Here is a 22094-nt window from a genome sequence, read left to right on the forward strand (position 1 = left end):
AGCATATTATCATGATACTGCGTATGGCAATATTGTATCAATTCACGAACGCCAAATATGAATACATGGACGCCAATTATCGATATTATATAACTTGAAAATATTAATGAATCTTTTCTTAATACTAGAATGATAGAATCAGTTGCTTTTTCAGTCCACTAGATGGTGCTTGTATTTTCTGGTGAGGTCAGCAGAGATGACAGTCAGCGGAAGGACAAATGACACAGATATGACATGCGATTTGCAAGAAGTGTCATATGAAAATGAAATACTCTACGAATACTACAAACATGAGGGCTCACCTCACACGCCATCATCCAGAGACAGCATTGACCTATGATGTCAAACAAGGCTGAAGTTGGCTTCCTATTCACCAGGTTCTTGTTCAAATTTTCCTGTTCCACCTTAAATAGTTCAGCAGTTACATTCAGGCACCAGAAGATAATAGTTCTACAAACCATTTAGTTTTTCACTGAGGTAATAATGAGCCTCTAGTTGGAATTTTCAGCTTCTTATTTGCCAGCTTCTTGTACGAATTTTCCTATTCCACCTTAAATGGTGCTGCAGTTACATTCTGGCACATCAGGCACCAGAAAATAACTGCTGCACCATTTAAGGTGGAATTGGAAAATTTGAACAAGAAGTTGGCAAATAAGACGCTGACTTTTGGTTTGTTGATGGCAAAGCCAATGTAAAATCAACTCCACCAAAATAAAATCAGCTTTACAAAGCCACCTTCCAGTTCATGCATCCATACAACACAGCTGTACCTAAGCTCTGCAGAGAAATGAAGTTTAAAGTGGAAGAATCTTTGAGTACAGCAGAAATGATTGTATTAATGTGCGATGCATGGATGTCAAGGACACTGGATTCCTATGTGACTGTATCAGCACATTATCTCACAGAGGACTGGCGACTGCTGTCTCATGTTCTCCAACCTAGAGCAGTACAACGAAAGTTATACTGGGACAAACATTGCAGACCTCCTGCAAAATGTAGCACACGAATGCAAGATTGCCAGCAAAAACCTGATGATTGTATTTGCAGTTGAAAGAAGGTAATAAATCACAATATGTTGCAATATATTTGAAATCGCAATAATATCGTATCGTGACGTAAGTATCATGCTAATATCGTATCGTAGGGCCTTTAGCGGTTCCCCCCTAAACACTGCAATGTGGTCAAACACAAACTGACTTCAGAGTTCAGGAAGTTTCTAATCGTTGTTTTATTGCTGATATTTCTTCCTTTCTTCTTTTGTCTGCTTAGCTCAAAGCACAGTCAGGTAAGACTCCAGTCCAAAACCGTGTGTAACCGTGAGTCAGACCGTGAGCTCATCGCTGTACCAATGTCCTCTACATAATAAACGACTAAATGAATTCAAAGCTTTGTCAGTCAGGTAGAAACAAAAAGCCTGTTCATTCAGCCTTGTTTGTTTTCTATTGTTAAAAGTTCATTATTCTCGTGTTGCTTCCCTCGGCGGGCGGACGCTTCCGTTGCTAGGAGAAACGCTTCCATAACGGCGTGCATGGTTACACCTGAGGAGCCAATCACATTCCTCTCCGACATGATTGACGTGTGTGTGGTGTGAGCTCAGTGCGGGGGGCGGGACTACAAAACAAGCAGGCAAGCTGAACTCGCACACAACAATCCGAGAGAGCGCTGCCTTTGATTCAGTTAACGTTACTCAAAATACCGGTGAGTTACAAAACGTTACATATCGAACTGACATTCGCGCTCATTGTGGCTTTTAGAGTAGTTATCTGTTTCATTAGTTGTAGCTCGGGCAAGGTGACTTCGCTTTGCTAGCAGATTTTAACTTAACTTAGCTAGAACGTTGGCTAGCTAACGTTAGCGTTTTGCTAGCTAGCCTAGACTTTCTTTCCGATTTGCTGTTGTTATACTCCCGCAAACAAAACACTGTTTTGAGCTGAAATTTCTAAGTGGCCACTTTACTAATCGTTCACTTCATGAAGGGTTTGACGAGCTGACGTATTGAATGAGTTGTATTAAATCAGGGTAAATACTGTTATTCACTGCTGTGGCCTTTCTAGACACTCCAGTGATAACGGTGGAGACTTAGGTTAATTACACTGCATAAACAGTGCTTTGGTTCAGAACTGGAGTGAGTATGTATTTGTATGTGTTTGTCTGGACTACCGGACTATCGGGCTGCCTGACCGTTGCCCTGTTGAGTTTTACTGTCATAAAAGTAATATATGACTCCCAAATACCCCTCATCTTAGACCTCCATTGCCTGTGTCTGGGTTGTAGCTAAACAATGCAGTGCAGTTGGTGTCTCTCAGTAGATTTAGAGCTATTACTAACACAGGATCTCTAGTTGCACATATTGTATTAATACATGTTTCTTGACCTCTCAGGCTTGTGATGTCAGCCCTTCAGTCTGCTTCTTCTAAAAGTTTTACCTCAACACCACTCAAAAGTAAATCTGCCATCCCAAGGAGCATCCCTAGAAGCAAGAGCGTGGAATCAACAGGCGACTCAACCTACTCCTTGCTCTCACCCATTTACCATGATAGCTTTGATTTTTCGGATGAAGATAATGAAGAGGCACCAAAACAGTATCAGCCTGCTGACAACTCCTCTCTCACAGTGCATGAAGATGGATTATCAGTCAGTCACAGCAGGTATATTTGTCTCAGTTACTATCCAAGACATATTTGTATTAATTAGCATAACACTGTCAGTTGCAAGAATTTAAGTACCAGAAAGCAACATTTTTAGAGTTTTTAATTACTGTTGTTGCTTTTTCAGGAATGAGACACTGGAGTCACTTTGTGCACAAAACACTTCTACTGGAAAGTTAAACCTGAGTGCATGGGAGCAGTGGGTTGTAAGCAAAGCTAAAGAGGAACGGATGAAAATGCAACAGAAAACCTTAGAAGTATGTTCTACCAGTGAGATCACTGACAACAGTGTGGTCATTCAGTCCTTTTTTTTACAGACAGTTTTTCTATAATGCTGAAAACCTGACTCTTACTAGAAATGGTGTTTTGTTGTATAAAATGGTTTGAATAATATTTTGTCTCCCTATAAATAACCAAAATATAGGTGACATCATACATAACTGCTTTATCTCACTTTAGCACAAACCTGTAAAGATGCATTGAACATTGTATTTCAGCAAGAAGCTTTAAAAGAAAAGAAGGCCAAAGAAGAAACAGAACAACAGAGGAAAAAGGCAGTCAGTGAGTGTAAAATTCAAGAGTGGCTCCAAATGAAAAAAGAACAGGTAGTTATAATTAATAATTTAAAGATAACAAATACATAAAGCATAACACAGAATCAGAGATATGTAACTATTTTTTTCTGTGAAAAAGTAATGCTACATTGAAAAATAAATCTGCTAATCTGTAAAGTTCTATGACATTTAATTATATTCCTAATGGAAGCAAATGATTTTCTTCTTTGCCAGGAAAAACATGAAAAGTTTTGCAGGGAGTCCCAGAAGACTAAAAAAATGCTGTATGAAGAACAGAAACGGCTGGAAATCGAAAGAAAAGCCCAAGAAAAATATAAAGAGTGGCTTAGACAGAAAAAACAAGAGGAAATGGTGAGGAAGTTAGAAGAGCAGGTAAGTTTATTAGAGGCATCCAAAATTATTGCAAAATATATCATTAAAAACAATAAAGTATTACATTAAATTTATTTTGATTTTTCATCTGCCTAAAAGGAAGAAATAGCCAGAGGAGAAAAGGAGGAGAGAGAACGTAAAGAGCGGGCAGAGGAGAAGTTTAAAGAGTGGCTTAAAAACATAAAGGACAAAGACAGACATAAACGTCAGTTGTCAGCATGTCCAGCTGGTGAGTGGGAAAATTGTGGCTTTAAAAAGTTCAGTTTGCTTTCAGTCTAATAGACGTTTAAGTACTGTTTGTGTGAAAATTACAGACTCAAATCATCACTATAATCTTCATAAATTTCAGAGTTTACTCACTTGTCTGAACTTGTCTGCTTGTCTGACGACATGAGACATTACAACACAAAGGAGAAACAGAGCCTTTGTTTTGCCCTCACTAAATGTAGGGAAGGCATCACTGTTGGGATGAATTACTGTTAACCTGACTTGACATCTTACACTGAAAGATAACATTTGAAGCTTGTATGACCTGATTCATTGATATTATGATGTATATGAAAAATTACGTGTTTTTCTTGTTTTCAGGTGGCTATAATAATCTGAACTACCCCTCACCTACTTTTGTGAACCCTATCCCATGGAAGCCCATTCACATCCCCCAGCAAAACAGTACGCCCAGGAAGAACTTGGCGCACAAGAAGCAGCCAGGTCTACCAAAGTATCAGTCAACTCCGTGCTTTAGTTACAAACCCAAAGACACTTTTAGCTTTGCATGCAAAAGGAGGTGACAACCTGTGGTCAAAGGCAAACATTAGCTTTTACTCTGATTAACGTGGATCAATTGGGAGGGCATTTGTCATTTTAGGGACTGGACTCACGATGGGAGAAATGTTAGAGGTTTATGTGCGCCTATCTAGACAGTTATCTGCATAAGTACAGTACAGTACAGTACACTCCTCCGTGAACTGAACACTTACCGTGATTTATAGTTCACACACCCTTTAGTTTTCCACATTACTGATACACATCACTCACATCAATGAATGTCACAGATGTGTTCTAAAACCATGTAGTTTTTTGGCAGAATGAATAGAGAAGTGTGATTAAGTAGTTTCGTTTTTGAAAAATGTAACATTTTAATTTTCCCAAATAAAACATTGTTTGGAAACAGTACCAGTGATTGTGAACACTGTGTGATAGAAAAGTTGTGAACATTGCGAAGTCAAACTTGCTACAGAAAATATTACATATGAAAGAAACCTATGTACTTGTATAACGAAGCTGCTGGTGTTTTCCAAACAGTGGACTGACCACCCCAGAGTCCAGACCTGAACATCACTTAATGTGTTTGGGATTATTTGGATCATGAGAAGCAGAAAATGCAACCAGTTTCTGAGACTGAACTTCGGAGGTGTGGAAAAAGCTTAAATGTAAGCTAATAAAGGCAAAAGCAAAAATGAATGACTTGGACTTAATGGTTGTTTTGACTGTGGATTAAATAAATGATGGGTGGACTTGCATAATACTGTTTTTCTAACAAGGCTATTTTGAATTAATATTCTAAAACAGAAACAGTAAAGGGTCTGTATTTGCCTTTCAGTTTCTCTGATGTTTTGCATTCAGTTGTGTGTAATGTCAGTGTTCCAAGAAAGCAGGGAAAGACCAGGCTTGTTGAGAGTGTGATAATAAGCATTGTCGTTAATGGGTCTTGATAGTTGTTTATACATACAGGCACCATACATGACTTACTCCTACACTTGTGTCTCACAAAGATGTCTCTGTCTCAGCTTACATGCTCTAAGCAGCCCATATTCAAGGGGGTCTAGTGAAAAACTAAAACTGGTCATGATTATAAGTTTTGCTTTTTTTGTTATTTCTTTATCAAAAGAGAATTTGAGTGCATTATTGTCTTCCTCACTACCTAGCAGTGAAACTAGAGATTAAAAATTTCGTTCATTGTACAGCATTGACTAAATATCAGCTATCAGATTTAGTCAGCAAATCTGCTTTTAGGTTTCATTTTTTCTGAAACTGTGTCTTTATTTGTAAAGTCATCTTGTGACGACACAAAAGGCTTCTGACTCAAAGACAGGGCTGAATGCCAGATGTGTCCTGCGCACACTCATGTGTATTGTCCAGTGTCCAGCAGTGCCTTGTGGCCCTCTGTGTTGACGCCAGGGCTGTGTGAGTGGTGTATGTGGGTGTATGAATAGGAAGAGATGAGAAGAGGGTCTTAAGCGTTCATACACCCGCATCATCACAGCTTGTTACACAAAGAAACTCCTTACTGGACTAGAGGTAATGTAAAATATGTCCATTCTCTCTTTCAGCTGTTTAACACGTACTGCCATATTGTCAGGTTTTGTTTATTGGAATGCGTTTGGTGTGACTAATTAGGGAGTCGACAGACAGGGAGGGCAGCCAGACTGAATGGACAACTTTGGCTGCTCTGGGTCTCCTGCAACGCTTTGGCTCAGTGTTTCAGAGAATTGAATGTACTTCTGTAAGCTGATCCTCTGGTCGGCTTATAAGGACAGAAAGCTATTAGAGCGAGACAGGGCACGCTTTAGCGAGTTACGTGTTTACATGCCGACCAAAGGTCACCTCTCAAGAACTTGAAAATGTGTGTGTGTGTGTGTGTGCTATTGTGTTTGTATTGCAGGACGTGCTGTATAACTGCTCTTTCAGGAATGGTAGACAGAGATTGGATAGTACATTTTCACCTGTTTTAAGTAACTTTCTTTTTGCATATCAAAATGTGTTCTGCTCTGGTAGGAACCAAAGTTTGCCTAAAAACCTTTCCAGGAGATGCAGTGGTGCAAGTGGGCAGGCAACTGGAAATCTCGCCTACCAGGACAGGTAAGAGGTGTGTTTGTGTACATTTTAATCAGAGTGAAGGGGGAGAGGGAAAGCAAAGGAGGAAGACAGCAACGCTCAATGAATACAACAATGTAGTTGCCAGATCAGTAATTCAAAAGATCTGTTAGATATCTTGGTTTCTTTTAAATGTCACTGAGTTTTTAACGGTCAGAGGGGGCACTTGGTCCTGTGTATTGTCAGAATGATGGACATTACATTCTAGACACTGATCAGTATAACAGAAAAGCCTTTCAGACATATCTAAGCAGAAAACAGGGATTAGTGTGTAGAGAGTGTGGAAGATCTTGGTGTGATACCCGTCTCAGTGTTCATCATGACCACACAGTCCACAGGAGCACAGGAAGAGGATGCCTGTGAGTTCCTCTTTAAAATCGTCTTCATTGGCGACAGCAACGTGGGAAAGACTTGTGTTATCCACAGCTTCAAGTCTGGGGAGTTCAGAGATAAACACCATAACACTATTGGTGTAGACTTCATTGTGCATTCCATGGACATTGATGGCAAGAAAGTAAAGGTGAGTACACTGAATTGTCACTTTCACCAAGAACCAGGTGAATCAGTGTTTAAGTTTTTACAGATGCAAACGTAATGTTATGATTGACAGCATAATGACAAATACATGTAAAATAATCTTAAGTCACATTGTCTCAGTAAAATGTTTTCAAAGCACCAGTTAAAACTAAAACAAGCCAGGCAAAACTAAAACAAATGAATGGGCAGGTAGGTATTTCTTGCAAACCTAAAATGTATGTGCTTCATATAGCATTTTACATACAATACTGTGCAAAAGTCCCCCCATCATTTATTTCCAGTCAAAACAGCCATAAAGTACAAGTTATACATTTTTCAACAGATATTTCTGAGGAGATTAGATATAACACTTGCATAAGGAAGAGAAAAACGTGAAAGAATTCTTAAAAATACAGAGAGAATGAGAATCCTGGAAGACCTGGTAGACCACCAACACTGTCACCATCAGATTAACCTAACTTAAAGCTTTCATCTCTGAGAGAGAGGAGAAAATCAAGCTCCACTCTTACTTCATATCTGAAAAAATCTACAGCTGTTTCTGTTCATCCTTCCACTGTGAGAAGACAACTCAACACTGTGAGCCTGAAAGGATGTGTAGCTGTAACTGAGAAAAGGAAACAGATGAAAATAAAGAAAATCTGTAAATCAAACAAAGCAGCTGCTGGTTTTCTCAGAACAGTGGACTGACCCCCCAGGGTCCAGACCTCAACATCACTGAATGTGTTTGGGAATATTTGGAATCTGATAAGTAGAAAATACAACCAACTTCTAAGAGTAAACTTGGAGGTGTGGAAAAATATCCCCTGCAACAAGTCTGTAAGAAAGAATGGAAGCTGTAATAAACGCAATGTGTGAACACATTAAGCACTGACAGTTGTTGAGGCTTCTGTGTAATCTTCATATTTTCTGCCTTTTTCCTGACTCTGAATGAAAAAAATAATGACGTGCATTTAATGGTCATTTTGACTGGAAATGGCATAAATGAATGGTGGTGTTTGACTTCTACACAGTACTGTATTCCTAACAAGTACTCTCTCATTTGTGTCCAGTGTTATGTTCTCAGTTTATTAGATGTCATCTGATAATGTCTGATAAAGAGTATTCTGTCACATTTATGATCAAAGACCCCTATATTGGAGCATGCCATACCATGAATATTTCTTTGTGGAACCTTTTATTTCAGTAATGTCTAGTTTCCTCTGCAGAACACTGACCTTGCTGCAGACAGGCTGTTGTACTATTTCCCCAGAATGAAGACTATTTCCAGTTAGACTGTTACTCATTAAAGACCAAGCCCACTGAATTTTCCAGAAATTTCCCTTCCCCCCCCAAAATTCTATTTACCTAGCTAATCAGCAACCCTATTATGTTAGCTGTAATACATTGTGAGTGCTAAATTCTGCAGAATTTAGTTCCCAACCATACATTTAATGCATTTTATTCTCAAATTCAATATCTGTATAAAAAGTCTACGCTCTGTTGCAGATGCAGATCTGGGACACTGCCGGACAGGAGCGTTTCCGCACCATCACTCAGAGTTACTACCGCAGTGCTCATGGGGCTATGATTGCCTATGACCTGACACGTCGCTCCACCTTTGACTCACTGCCTCACTGGATTCAGGCTGTAGAGCAATACGGAGCTGCCAATGTAGTCTTTGTTCTTATAGGTATGTGCATGTGCTGTTGACGCATTAAGATCCCTTCTAGAAAAAACAGCATAGACCAGCATAGCTGGTCACCAGCAAAACCAGCATATGTTGTGTTTTTGATGCTGGTATGCTGGTCAGCAGCAATGGATGTTGATGTGCTAATCACCAACAAAAACCAGCATGTGTTGTGTTTTGATGCTGGTTTTGGTGGTGATTAGCACATCAACATCCATTGCTGCTGACCAGCATACCAGCATCAAAAACACAACATATGCTGGTCTGGGTCTGGTTTAGCTGGTCACCCTAGCAGTTTCATCCTGGTTGACCAGCTAAACCAGACCCAGACCAGCAATAGTCCAACATAAGCAGCATAGACAAGCTTAGAACAGCATAGACCAGCATGAAATGCCTGCTGGTCTGTGCGTTTTTTTTCAGCAGGGATAATCCTTCTAATTAGTGAATTCAGCTACTTTAAGCACCCATTACTGACACAAGTGTTTAGTTTTGCACACACAGCTTGTGTAATATCTGTAGAAAAGCATTTCTAATAGAATGGAACACTTTGGAACAGCCCAAGGTCACCATACTGAATGGGAAAGTTGACTAGAGGGTTATAATGCCCCTCAGATTTGGGCTGTGTAGCAGTGGAACTGTGTTCTCTGAAGTGGAGCTCCATCCAACACTTTTGAGATGAGCTGGAATGACATTTGTGATCCACAACTGATCAACCAACATCAATCCCTGACCAGACTAATGCTCTTGCGGCTGAATGCAATCAAATCCTCACAGCAATGTTCCACCATCTAGTATCAAGACATCCCAGAAGAGTAGAGGCTGTTACTGCAACAAAGGAGGCACAAACTCCCAATTAATACCCTTGATTACAGAAGAAATGTTGGATAAGCAGGTGTCTGCAAACCTTTGGACAAACAGTGTACCCTACATGGAAGTGCTATGACTTTCAGGGCTTTTTTGACCTTGAACAAATCAGAGGCAGTCAGTCCTTCCCACCAGATATGATCAAATAAGCAGGCGTCTCATCCTCCTCCTCTTTTTCTTCTTTTTTCCTCAGGTAATAAGTGTGACCTGGCCCCTCAGAGGCAGGTACTCTTCGAGGATGCCTGTACACTGGCAGAACAGACGGGGGCCTTGGCAGCCCTGGAGACATCCGCCAAAGAAAACCGCAACGTACAAGAGGCCTTTGAGCTTATGGCACGGGAGCTAATAGTGCGAAATGGAGGCCTGGTTCATCAGGAAGTCCAGTTGAACCCTCTCCCATATTATGACTCTCACCCAATAGATGAAGTGGAGTCTCTAAAGAAAAAGTCATGCGACTGCTGAAATGTGATTTTAGAGGGATGGTGCCTTTTTTAGGAACTTTTAACTACTTGACTGACATTCACTTAGCCCATTAACTACATTAGTACTGGGAAAACCTGTCTGACATCTGCAGCTCGGAGGAGCAATGTCTATAGATGCACTCCAGTGATAAAAAAGAGACTTTGGTCCCTTTTGCACTTACTGACAAAAATAGACTGTCACATGTAGTCAGTGCACAAAGAACCATATGTGCAGAGCCATATTTAACTTAACTATGTTTAACTTATGAATTAATTTAAGAACTTCAGTTATGCTCCACATGTTAACACAGGCTGTAAAATAAAGTGAAAAATGAGAAAAATGCAATGGTTGTGAATTTTCAGTACAAAATACTCAGAGACCAAGTATCTTCTATTACATTTATTTGGCATGAGAGCAAGCAAAGACAAATGTCAACTTTAAAAACAGTGACTGGCAAAAAATATAAATAAAACAAAGGCAAATATTTATCAGACAAGATTTTTCCCTTTTTAAAAGCAACAAAGAAAACATGGTATACTGCATTGCATGGCTGAGCATAGGATATGTAACATGTTGCATACAATATTAAAACCCTCAAAAAATTAAAATACCACAACCCTTCTACTCAAAAACAAGACTTTCATTATTACAGTGCTGAAACACAACAGTAAACCTGATGCCTTAATTAAAGAGACACCACACAGATGAGTTCTTTCATATTAAACAGGCTAGAACAGGCAAAACTGTGACATGACAGTTAAACAAAATGCCTGCTCTTAACGTTCCTTTCTTTTCACTTCCCTAATATGGCTTCATTTAAACATGATAAACTATAAAAAAATCTATTTCTACTAAAAGTCCTAGTATTTGAATGTGTTATCCTATACTCTATATTTGCGGTTACAGTTAAAAATTGTTCATGTTCAAGTTCTTGCATTAGCTGACCTAGAAGCATACTGCATTTCTTCATGTGCAAAGTTTGACCTGCCCACCCCCTCCGGTGTGTGAGGTAATCTATCTTGGTGGGCCTGAACAGACTCTGGTTTATTCTAGAGGCCAGCCCTCTTGCTGGAAGACCAGCTCCACAGCCTCTAGTACATCATGAACCACAAAGGAGGGCCGGGTCAGGTTCGGGTCAAAGCGAAAGTCCCGGTGCCCATGGAAGATGCGCTGCTCTGTGACCGTCTGGTCAGGGGGCAGGTCCTGCTGGTCTCGGTTGTAGACACCTGTGCAGACCAGGATGGAACTACAGCCCTCTGGCAAACGATGCTCATATGAGCCTCCAACCATCACCTTACCTGAGTTTTTAGCATCATCAACTGTTTCATACTGAATATCACCTGCTACCTGACTAGCCGAGCCTCCCTGAGCCTGCACCTGAGCCCTGGCATGGTGCATCGACTGTAGGTAGCGGTTATAAAGGTTTGCACCATAGATGTCAGCCATTGGGTTGTCCCTGTATGAGACAGGTCTGTGTTAGAGTAAAGAAATTGGCAAGACATGGATAAAAAAAGATTGCCACAAAAAGTAGCAACAGCAGAATCAGGCATAACTCACCCAATGGCATAAAGTCTCTGGACAGGTTCAGTCCAGCCCAGACTCTCTGCCTGCTGTCTAATCAGCAGCTCAGCATAGTTGTAAGTTACCACACTGGGCTTCCCAATCAGAGCCTCATACTGCAGGTCGTAACCTGTGATCTTCTTATAGATGCTCTCCAGACAGACAAGGAACATTCCATGACCAAATCTATAAAATAGACATAACAAATCTTATAACAAGCTTTTTAGTTAGTAATATCAAGAGTTATAGACTGTGATCTGAAATAAAAGTATTAGTCCTAATGCAATACTCCCGTCCTCTATGCTCAATAGTATCATTAGCAAAGCGGCCATGGTTGTTATATACATGCTGTCAAAGACTGCATTAATCAACCATAAAAGAAAAAACTGACCGAGGGTTCTTTGCTTCTGCCATCCACAACAGGTCCATATTGCAGGCCAACACAGGGATATGTGGGTATTTAATTGAAGTCACAGTGTTTCCTGGCCTTCCATTAGTCAAGAGAACATCCACAATCAGCTGTAGATTAGTCTCCCACCTGATCGGCTCACCAAAGAGAACGACAGCTGAAAATGAAAGTGCTTAGTGAAATCATGTGGAACTGGACTTGCAGGCAATGACCTAATAATAAGGAGAAAGGGAAACTTAAGTGCACTTTGGTGCAAAGTAACAGCACTTACCCTCAATTTGTGGCAATTCCTTGGAAGGAGGAACCTGAAATATATTGTATCATATTGCAATTTACACTCATGTAGGAGGACCACTGTCATTTTAAATGTATAAATACACCTAAGTGGCATAAAAATGTCACTTTCGGTTTTTATCTTAGAACAAAATAATGGTCTTCAAATGAATTTCATCTAAAAATTGTAACTGTGGGTGAACTGTTCCATTTCCAATAATTGTCAACTCACCACATCTTTGGGTCTGCGATTGTGATCCACCACGTCCAAAAGAGGGTATGCCTCTCGCAGCATATCTATGGTGATAGCATTTTGAAAACCCAAACTGGAGAGGATTTTGTTAAGGTCAAATGTGAAAAGATGTGCCAACACTTTCCAAGATGAATTCTGTATTTTCTAATTGTCAGTGTCTACATGTTTCTGACTGTATCCTGCATAATTTCAAAAGACGCATATATAGAGCACAAATACACCTAAATGGATTTGCAGAAAGTCTAGTTTAACAGGTTTTACTAAATTCCACTAGAACAATTGTTTATCAAGTTATCTTTGCAATTTGTTAGCTTAACTGTAAAACATTTCCAGCTCAACATGACAAAACAATAACATTAAATTGATGTTCTGTTTTTCTTTCTTTGTGTAAAGATAACTACATCCATTTACTATTCAACCAGCTATACTGTATGTGATGTGCTTCACTTGTTGGACCTTAAGGGTCAGGGTCCTATTTAAAAGTGCTGCAATACTGTAAGACTCCTGTCTGTCAGCACATTTTGTACTGAGATGCTTTTGTAACGTACAGAAGCTTAAGTGGATTGATTGAGAGTTAAGGTAAGTGAACATAAACAGCAGTTTAGAGGATACTTATGTGCAACTTCCAAGACTGGCCCCTGCCCGGATACCAACACACACATCTCATGAAACTGACTAAAGACCCGCAAAGGACTGTGGGACAACATGACCTGGTCTGGTGACACCTGAAGGAAAAAGGGAAAAAAAAAAAAAACATTAATAGACTAATCTGGACAAAACATTTTGACGATCTGGACTTGGACTGCAAGTTGCTTTGGATAAAAACCTCTGTCAAATGAATAAATGTGAATGTATGTATATGAAACCCTTACCTCCACTTCTAGAAGATGAGATAATTGCTCAGCTTTGGTCTGCCGGACACAGTTCCCTGCATTGGTCACAAAAACCACAGGGACTTTATACTTTCCATTTCCATCCACCAGCTTCCTAAAGCACTGCTTAGCTGCTGGAATGGGAGTTCTTCCACGGACCAGGACCCCATCAATGTCGAAAAGCAGCCCAAATGAGTTGAGTCCACACTAGGAAGGTTTAAAGAAAAACGTTTTCAAAAATTGTTCAGCCTGGTTTCCCCAATATGGTCAAATTTGGATATTATAAGAAAAAGAAAGCATACGACTAACATACCAAGTGATCAATAAGACAATGCTGCCAACTTGTTTAGAGGGTCAAAAACATTCATCATAAAAAGGACTTTAAAGTCCCCAATAAAAAAGATCTGTGGTAAAACTACAGGATTCCTATCTAACAGTAAGTTTGGAAAATTGTTACAGTTCACAACCACTATAGACTACTTCAAGGAGTAGTGTAAGAGGTGAAATTACTGTAGATTAAAATTGAAGTATTATGCAACATTATATATCAATAGTTTTTTTTTTTTTTAAGTAAATCATTTTGTAAGGGATAATCTTAAATAAATAAACACTCCTCATGAGAAGAGATGATTATTTGTTTTAGTTTTATTTGTACTATGTCAAAGTACTACACTAGGGGAGAGGGGGAATCAGGTTAAAGTCCATGAAATCATCTAGGGGCCCCTGCCCCAGCCAACTCTATCAAGTATTACCTGCCGGTATCCCCGTAATGTAATGCAATGACAATTCAACACAAAGCTGACTTGATGTGGAGCGACTAACGACTAACGGGAGCCCTACACTAGTTTCAGAAGAGATTCACTATTATTCCCGTCTGTTAGCCACCACAACATAAAGGAAACACATGACTGCCACAGCCAGTAAAGTAAAGTACTTTTAGTCGACCTAAGAAATCCACTCACACTGCTGCTGAAGCGGCGGGTCTGCGCGGCTGGAGCGGTTAGCGGTGTTTTCCTGAACCGCAGAGCTCTCCATCCGAGTTTAAGCACGTTGAACCGAGGAATGAACTCTGCCATCCCGTCGCTGTTGAGTGATATGCTGTAACACGCAGTGAATACCTCGCCCTGTCCTGAGAGCGACCCTTCATCGGTTTACCCGTTGACCGAGTGCTGGTCTGGCTATCCAGCGTTAGCGTTAGCGTTAGCATAGCATCATTCGTGAAAGTGTGAAGTCCTCTGGAAACCAATAATACCGCGATAACGTTACTGTGGAAACTGAGCGACGGTCCTGATAGAAGTATTACTTGTCTTTGATATAATAAAAGATAAAATAATAACTATACAGACTGAATAAAAACAAGTAGCTATATGTCAAATAAAAAAACAAAGCTTTTCCGCCGGCCGGCTGACTCAACCCCAACCACAGACTACTCGTTACGTGTTTGCGCATACGCTGCGCATCGTTGACGCCTTGTTGATCCCCAGTAACGCCTTTCGTTCCCAAGCAAACTAGCTAACAAAAGCACGAACTTCAGTCCTGTTTAAGGTAATAAACGATGGAAACTGTTTTACACCTTTTACTTACGGAATTGTAAAACGCACATGTTGATAAATAAGCTTCAGCTCAAAAGATCTAATGCCAGAAAGCTTAGTTTGCTGTAGAGCTCTGTCTCGCTGGAAGCTGAGCGTTTCTAGCTAGGACAGCGTAGCTAGCAAACACTGTATGTGTATGACCGTAACGGTAATGTTTCTTGTTTAAACTGCAGGTTTGTCAGCTTCCAGTAACTAGTCTTTAGTCACACAGCTAGCAGCTATATGTTGTATAAGTTTTATTAAAACTGAAACAGATCGTCCCGCTGGTTGTCCGGTGCTGCTCTTCTTGCTCATGTTTGTTCTGTCCGTTCAAATTTCCCTCCGTCACCGTGGAGCTTCCTGACAACCGCCGCTCAACAAGTGGCCCTTAATGTTACACGTCCAGTTTAATTATGTGGTCTAATCTGGGCTGTTTTATGGTGCAGCATTACATATATGTTAGCTGATGCTTTACCATGCAGTTTGATTAGAACTTGGTTTGTTGTACATTCTAGCTAATTCCATTGTTTGTTATTTATGTTAGATTATTGATAACCTGGAATATCAAATTCAGATCTTATTTAATTTAGTGTGTTACTTTTAATACTTTTGGTCTGCGTCAAACGTGTTGCTGATTGACATATTTACCTGCTTTTTCCAGGCATAAAACAGTGGGATGGACTCTCCTTCCCAGCGTATCAGAGAGGGGTAGGTGTTTTTGTCTTCAGTCCCAATACAGTACTGCAGCCTGGTCTCTCCTCTGAGACACTTCACACATATGTAACTGAGGAGGTCACTAAGCAGGACTTTTCACTTAGCTGAATCACTGAAGCCAAATGTCAAATACATCCCTGACTTGTTTTTGGTTAAATGACAATTTCTGCTTTGTTACGTTATCATAGAGTTATTTTGTGCCATACGCGCTTAAATAATTTCAGAACAATTAAGTTGCAGCCTCATTTTCAAAAATAGTGGCTCCTAACTCCTAATAGTGGCTCCTAACTCAGGTCACCCAGAACGGTCCACATTTTTTCTTCATCCTCTTGTGTGGAACGTGGGATTGGGGCAAAAATGTCGACTGTCCGGAGGCCAAGGTAGGAACAATAAAGATCTATAGTAAAATTACAGGAAATGGTTTTACACAGTATTTTTTTACCCACAGAATTATAAAACGCACATGTTCATCTGTTCTGAAACACCAAGGGAAGGGTTGTAGGACTCTGGCCCTCATAAAAGTCACAAATCCATCAACAGCACAACCTTTATGCCTTGCATTATGTCTGAAAGGCATTATTGTTGAAAATCAGTAGAAATACATCATACCTTGTTCGGCTGATAAAGTACATAGAATTCAGGGCTGCTTTTCCTCACACAGACTAAAAGTATTCAATAAAGCGTTTTGAGTTGTAATTATTTAATGCAAATTATGCCTCTGTCACATAAGACAGCCCTCAGGGTTGTTTGCAATTAAGCCTCTGTCTTGGATAAAAATGAGTTTCATTGGCCATCGGATGTATAATATAGATCATCCCTCTGTGATCAGTTCTCTTTCATATTTGCCTTTAAACAAACTTGTGTCAAAGGTAGATTTAAGGGTTTTATGAAGTGTTTCCTCTATTTCAAAATACAAATAATATATTGGGTCGAATCTCCTCTCCCTTTTTCTTTAATCCTCTCTGTGGATTAGCTGTGAGGCCAGGCAGGAGGCGGACTCCCCGCTGCCCCCCATTTCCGAGCGCCTGGCCTATCTGCGTCCATCTCGGGAACTGCTGGAGTTCTATAGGCAGAAAGTGGCCCAGTTTGACGGAGAACACGATGACCTGCTGCAGCTGCTAGAAAAGTACAGGAGCACTACAGAGGACCAGGTAGGCCACCATTATCGGAACAGAGTGTATATATTAGGGTATACATCTTGAAATGTTGAAATTGATATGTGGACGTGGATTTCTTGCACTGTGAACTTCAGTATTTATTGAGTGTGTGTTTGTGCATGTAAAACTGTGTTTCTGTAGCACAAGCTGCAGTGGGAGGTGCGTCAGCGAGAAGAGGAGATAGCAGAGCTGCAAAAAGCTCTGAGTGACATGCAGGTCTACCTCTTCCAAGAGCGAGAGCAGGCTCTCCGCCTGTATGCAGAGAACGACCGCCTAAAGATCAAGTGAGAATTTTCTGCTTCTGTCAGTCAGAGATACAGTTGATGTGTATTTTATTAGTTGCTAAGTAAAAAGCACACAATTTAAAATAATCATTGGACATAAAACCAGCTGGTTGGCAAGACACATTAATTTGTTCAAATTTGGAGTAATTTGTCCAAGATTTGGCTTGTTCTGTGTTCACAAGAGACATTAAACTGTGCAATGGAGCGCCACTTTTCCCACCTCACTGCGTATAAAGTAATGCAGCCAAAGTGAAAGATTTAACACCGTCGTCTTGCTGCCCAGGGAACTTGAAGATCGGAAGAAGATTCAGCACCTTTTAGCCCTTGTGGGTCCAGATGCAGGTGAAATCACCTATTTTCACAAAGAGCCTCCACACATGGTTAGAAAATATCATTATTTTCATCATTTTCTATTGTGAAAGTCTTTTTATTTATTTATTTTATTTTTTTTTAAGTTACAAGACAGCAGTATAGATCTGCTTGCTGTGCAACTTTTTCTTAGGTCACAATTCCTCAAAAGAAGCTCCAGTCCAGAACCCAGGATTATGGAAAAGTAGTAAAACCAAAGCCTGGATCAGTAAAAGGTTTGTGTTGAGGTCTGCAAATCCATTCATGTATCAGATTATATTACAGACTCCTTAAATCCTGAAGAAAATCCATGGAGTTAAGTTCTTATCTCTACCAATCAGCTTATCCGTTGAGATTAATTTGGCCTGCTGCTCTAGTATTTGCCTCAGTTCACCATTTTGCTTTGTTGTCATGTAGAGGGGAGCAAGAAGACGTCCAAGGATGGAGGAAAGGACACAAGCTCAGAGCAGTACAAGAAAGATAACCAGACGCTGTTGCTACAGGTGTGTATAAAGGCCTCTTGATGTCTAATTGAAGAATGATCTGTATTAGAATATTGCAGCCTTCAATTTATGCACTCTGTTGGTAGGACAAAATATTATCCCAGGTGTGATATGCATGCTAAGCCTGTGTTTGCCAGGTGGAGGCGCTACAAGCACAGCTGGAAGAGCAAACTCGGCTGGCTAAAGAGCAAGTGGAGGCCCTGCTGGAGGACAGGCGAATTCACATGGAGGAGGGACAGGTCCAGCATCAGAGAGACCAGGAGAGAATCACTGTCCTCACTGAGAAGTAGCTGCTTCTTTCTGAAATCTATTTTGTGCTCACATTGTTTGCCACATTTTGATCCCTATGACCAAGTCATTGTAATACGTCTCTTATGTTCTAAAGGCTTTGACCAAATGTACTAAATATTTACAAAATTACAAATTTAGGATCAGTGCATCAGTACTGAAAATCAGTATAATCTCATCTGAGGCTTTGTTTCTTAACAAATCATCTGTCTTGAATATGTCTTGCACATTGAATTTTGCTTGCCATCCTCCCACCCAGACTTCAGCGCACACAGAACCTCCTCTATGAGAGCACCAGGGACTTCCTGCAGCTCAAGTTTGAAAGCCGAGGGCGTGAGAAGAGCTGGATGGTGGAGAAGGACAGGCTGCTGAGAGAGCTGGACTCCTGCCAAGAGAGGCTAAGGGAATCGCACAAATTCCCAGATCAGCCAGGACCCTCTGTAGCCCCCTTGCTCCTCACCCAGCCTGCACCAGAGAGCAACCAGATGCATCGAGAGGAGATCAGGGTAAGAACAGAGAAAAAAAGTCCTTTCCTCCTGTCCTCTCCTGCCCTCCACTGTATTAATCTCCCTATAAATCATGGAACTTTCTGTGCAGTCCATGGCTTTATATCCCCCCATTCTTAGTGTTTGACATAGCACCCATAGCAAAATCCCTATAAAGTAAATGCAGCAAACAAATCAGCTGTAGAACAAATAACGTAATGTTGTTGATGTCAGTAATTGACCTTATATGCTCTCATGTCTCTTACATAGGCACTGCAAGAGGAGCTAAAGCAAGCCCATAAGTTGGCAGACATGTACAGAGAGCAGTGTGTTGGTCTGGAGACAGATCTGGCGCAAATCCGAGAGGAAGGAGATGTAGGCAGAGAGATCTTCAAAGTAAGCTGCTTTTAAAACCTGCCCTGGTCAAATGTGAAGACATGGTAATTATTTTGGTTGGTGATTTTAGGTGATGTAAAGTGGCATGCATGTCATATGTGTTTGGTTTCTGTCTGTAGGAGCGCTCAGACAAAATGGCCAAGCGTCTTCAGTTAATGACTCAGCGTTATGAGGCTTTGGAAAAAAGACGAGCTATGGAGGTGGAGGGCTTCAAGACTGACATAAAACACCTGCGACAGAAAGCTTAAAGATGTGGAGAAACAGCTTTTTAAGGTGCTCAATCAACTTGCATTAAGTCAGCTATCATGAAGACAAATAGTTAAGCTACAGTTACTGTACATTTTTTTTTTTTAGACAGTAGTCATTTTAAGTAGCTTGCTACTAGGTAAAAAAGGCTGACTAGCTGAGTGAGTTGTTACATAGCTTCTTCTGACAAATAAGTACAAATGAGTGTAAAACCTAGTAGGGGGGTTTGCTTGTTTATCCGTTTACGTGTCCAACAGAACAAGTGACAGGGAGAGTCATTTTTTAACTTATACATTTAAATAGACAAAAATAAGATGGGTCGTTTTACCTCATGACAGCAGCAGTTTTAAGTTTAGCAGAAGGCATTTATCAGTTTCTTTTGTTTTTAGGTGACTCTTAATGTGGGACCTGATCAAGACCTGGCCATCCTGCATGAAGTCCGACAGTCAAATGCTTGTACCAAGAAAATCCAGGGGGAACTAAAAACCCTAAAAGCAAAGATATATGGACTGGAAAACGAGCTGAGATTCAGCTGATTTCTGAAGTTTGAAGAACTTATAACATTTTAAGTCCTTTAATACGTAAATTATTTTAGATTTAAAATTAAATGTTCAGTTTCATCAAGATGACAGTCATGTTAGAGGTAAGTTATGCCTGTTGTTAGTGATGGTCCTCAGCCAAATCATTAGTGCATAATGTCTGCATTTCACACTGAGGACTAGAGCTATGCAGATTGGAGGTGCAGTAGTCTGAGGGTGTTTATATTTTGTTAATGTCCAAATGCTAGCAGCATTGGCAGTAGTGGACATGTGTGTGCCATGTTGCATGGTTCTCATTTAAATGAGGTTGTATATATTCATTTCTAAGGATGATTTTAATTAAAACTGAATTTTGTTTTTACTGGCATGTTCCAGACTTGGCCTAAAAAGTGTGTGTGGGGCATCGCATTCATAATTTGTCTTCTTTCCACTGAGGAGTATATTTTGTGTGTCCATTTCTGCAATGCATTTACTTCCTGTTGCATTTAAAAATAGATGTGGAAGAGAAGCATCACCTTCAGAGTAGCATTGCCTGGACTGTCCAGGTTTTTGGGTGCCTATTCAAGAAAAAAAATTCCAAATGAAAAAAGAAATCCAGTAAAACCATTTGCATGCACAGAAATTCAGATTACCCTCGACATAGGAACTATTGTGTGGGCAAGATGCACTGCTGGCACTGTCCTGCAACGTAGAAAACTGAGAGGATTAAGTACTGCAACTGCAAGCTACTTGTTCGCTTAATTTAGTAAAAAATCAAGCCACTGATGAAGTGTCTAGGAATTTTACAGAGCTGAGGTGGCAACCCTGCTTGAGATCACACTATCACAAACTAAGCAAGGATGCATGTCCTAAAACTCTTTGGGTTTGGCCAGTGAGGTAACCGAAAACCAGATGTGAGACATTCAGCACAGAATAGGCATTTGTTGCTTTCAAACTTGTTGGCATAGCACCAGTCTGATGATGAGCATTCATTAAATGAGCTTTGACTATAGTTAGGTCCTTCAGTAACCATGAAAAGGTCCTATCTGGTCCTTAGGTCTTTCAGTAGTTAAGATTTGAGAATGTCCTCCTAAACTAACCTGTCTGGTCTGACACAAGTCAGCATTAATCACAGGCAAATACATAGAACAGGTAAAAAAATACATGGAACAGTTTTAAAAAATGTATGATTCTGCCATAATAGTTTATGGCAGAATCATACATTTAAATGACCAAAGTTAATTAATTTAATTCTACCATTATCTGTGATTTATTCTTTTGAGGGCTTGACCTTTTTTCTTCTGTAATAAGTCTGACAATGGTCACCAACCCTCTTCCTGGAGATTTTCCTTCAGAGTGCAGTTCCAACTTGCATCTAACATGCTGCCCCTCCCCTCAACAATAATGGGCCTAATCCAAACAAGCAAGGACTTCTGAAGAAGTTAATTAGCTGGATCAAGTACGGCAGACTGGTTGGAACTAGATTTCACAGGAATGTAGATCTCTAGGACCAGGGCTGGTCTTTGGCCTTCATTCCAATATCATTTCTATCTGTTTTCCTCTTCTTAAAATCATTTTGTCTTGCCTTCATAGTTTTTTAAATTGTATGTGATACAGTGTTTGTCTTTGTGATCTTTTTTAAATGGGCATGTAAACATCCAGTACTGTATGTAGCTGTTAAAGAGGCTAACTCCAACTTATACAACAACAGTACACTATGACCAATCTGTGCAATGAAAAGAGTTAGGACCCCTCCTTCAGTCCTATGAGGCTCCATCTGTTTTCTGGTCATAGCTAGGGCCAAGTTTTAGCAATGATGAGTTTAGGGGTGACATCGAGACCACTGTGGAAGTAACAAAGATTAGATATTACACAGTAACTGATCTTGTGACACAATAAATGTGAAGCTCTTGGAACATTCTTAGGGCTTATTTCATATGTTCAGTGAGCTCCTTTCCTGCTTTTGTATGGAGGTGACAGCTTCTACATTTTCCAAATAGGTAGAAAACATCAATGGTAAGAAACTCATCAGGTAGCCTGAACTGTTTCTTGCCAGCAGTACTGGTCATGTGGGTCATCTAAGAAGCAAATCAAGCTTTAAAAGATTATTTTTTTAATATCCAGTAGAACTGTCATGAAATTTAGTTGTTTCTTAAAGGTCTGAATTCTTCAGCAGTTGAGAGTTCTTTGTCACAAGATCTTGTTTTCCAGCAATT

General features: G+C 40.2%; 4 protein-coding genes across 7 annotated transcripts; 3 read left to right on the top strand and 1 right to left on the bottom strand.

Annotated features, from left to right (window-relative positions):
* Nucleotides 1-1587: 1587 nt before the first annotated feature.
* Nucleotides 1588-5395, top strand: zgc:153293 (uncharacterized protein LOC555710 homolog). The gene is made up of 7 exons (XM_036576246.1): nt 1588-1698; nt 2382-2648; nt 2776-2905; nt 3146-3253; nt 3437-3595; nt 3695-3824; nt 4184-5395. Exons 2-7 carry the CDS (start codon nt 2389-2391, stop codon nt 4384-4386), a joined length of 990 nt encoding a protein of 329 aa, XP_036432139.1. The 5' UTR covers nt 1588-1698; nt 2382-2388; the 3' UTR covers nt 4387-5395.
* A 323-nt stretch (nt 5396-5718) lies between these two features.
* LOC118811784 (ras-related protein Rab-19) lies at nt 5719-10603 on the top strand. Of its 4 annotated transcripts, XM_036576252.1 has the most exons (6): nt 5719-5896; nt 6261-6291; nt 6374-6457; nt 6804-6992; nt 8495-8678; nt 9733-10603. In XM_036576252.1, the coding sequence occupies exons 3-6, from the start codon at nt 6407-6409 to the stop codon at nt 9999-10001; spliced, it is 693 nt and encodes a 230-aa protein (XP_036432145.1). In that variant the 5' UTR covers nt 5719-5896; nt 6261-6291; nt 6374-6406; the 3' UTR covers nt 10002-10603. The 4 variants fall into 4 exon arrangements, with proteins under 4 accessions (XP_036432145.1, XP_036432144.1, XP_036432143.1 ...); XM_036576251.1 differs by having other exon boundaries at nt 5719-6291; XM_036576250.1 differs by having other exon boundaries at nt 6261-6457.
* On the bottom strand, nt 10386-14927 carry hdhd5 (haloacid dehalogenase like hydrolase domain containing 5). Its single transcript, XM_036576245.1, has 8 exons — nt 14331-14927; nt 13369-13575; nt 13109-13221; nt 12476-12569; nt 12242-12275; nt 11953-12127; nt 11559-11747; nt 10386-11457 (listed from the first exon to the last, which is right to left on the bottom strand). Exons 1-8 carry the CDS (start codon nt 14442-14444, stop codon nt 11046-11048), a joined length of 1338 nt encoding a protein of 445 aa, XP_036432138.1. The 5' UTR covers nt 14445-14927; the 3' UTR covers nt 10386-11045.
* ccdc77 (coiled-coil domain containing 77) lies at nt 14857-20260 on the top strand. Its single transcript, XM_036576244.1, is given in 13 exon segments — nt 14857-14913; nt 15601-15647; nt 16627-16804; nt 16952-17094; nt 17378-17474; nt 17597-17678; nt 17860-17945; nt 18083-18231; nt 18493-18739; nt 18989-19114; nt 19234-19353; nt 19355-19387; nt 19750-20260. Coding segments are annotated over 12 exon segments (1440 nt in total). The 5' UTR covers nt 14857-14913; nt 15601-15615; the 3' UTR covers nt 19897-20260.
* The last annotated feature ends 1834 nt before the right edge of the window (nt 20261-22094 follow it).

The sequence above is a fragment of the Colossoma macropomum genome, unplaced genomic scaffold (genome assembly GCF_904425465.1).
Source record: "Colossoma macropomum unplaced genomic scaffold, Colossoma_macropomum, whole genome shotgun sequence".
NCBI lineage: Eukaryota > Metazoa > Chordata > Actinopteri > Characiformes > Serrasalmidae > Colossoma > Colossoma macropomum.

What these genes read in the sequence shown, in the direction of transcription:
- zgc:153293 (XM_036576246.1), top strand. Translation starts at nt 2,389, where the DNA reads ATGTCAGCCCTTCAGTCTGCTTCTTCTAAAAGTTTTACCTCAACACCA. An exon ending in TCCAAATGAAAAAAGAACAG is followed by an intron (nt 3,254 to 3,436) that starts GTAGTTATAATT and finishes CTTCTTTGCCAG; the next exon opens with GAAAAACATGAAAAGTTTTG. An exon ending in GTTGTCAGCATGTCCAGCTG is followed by an intron (nt 3,825 to 4,183) that starts GTGAGTGGGAAA and finishes TCTTGTTTTCAG; the next exon opens with GTGGCTATAATAATCTGAAC.
- LOC118811784 (XM_036576251.1), top strand. Translation starts at nt 6,407, where the DNA reads ATGCAGTGGTGCAAGTGGGCAGGCAACTGGAAATCTCGCCTACCAGGA. An exon ending in AATCTCGCCTACCAGGACAG is followed by an intron (nt 6,458 to 6,803) that starts GTAAGAGGTGTG and finishes ATGACCACACAG; the next exon opens with TCCACAGGAGCACAGGAAGA. An exon ending in TTGATGGCAAGAAAGTAAAG is followed by an intron (nt 6,993 to 8,494) that starts GTGAGTACACTG and finishes GCTCTGTTGCAG; the next exon opens with ATGCAGATCTGGGACACTGC.
- hdhd5 (XM_036576245.1), bottom strand. Translation starts at nt 14,444, where the DNA reads ATGGCAGAGTTCATTCCTCGGTTCAACGTGCTTAAACTCGGATGGAGA. An exon ending in GTCTTGGAAGTTGCACATAA is followed by an intron (nt 12,570 to 13,108) that starts GTATCCTCTAAA and finishes AATCCTCTCCAG; the next exon opens with TTTGGGTTTTCAAAATGCTA. An exon ending in ATCGCAGACCCAAAGATGTG is followed by an intron (nt 12,276 to 12,475) that starts GTGAGTTGACAA and finishes AATATATTTCAG; the next exon opens with GTTCCTCCTTCCAAGGAATT.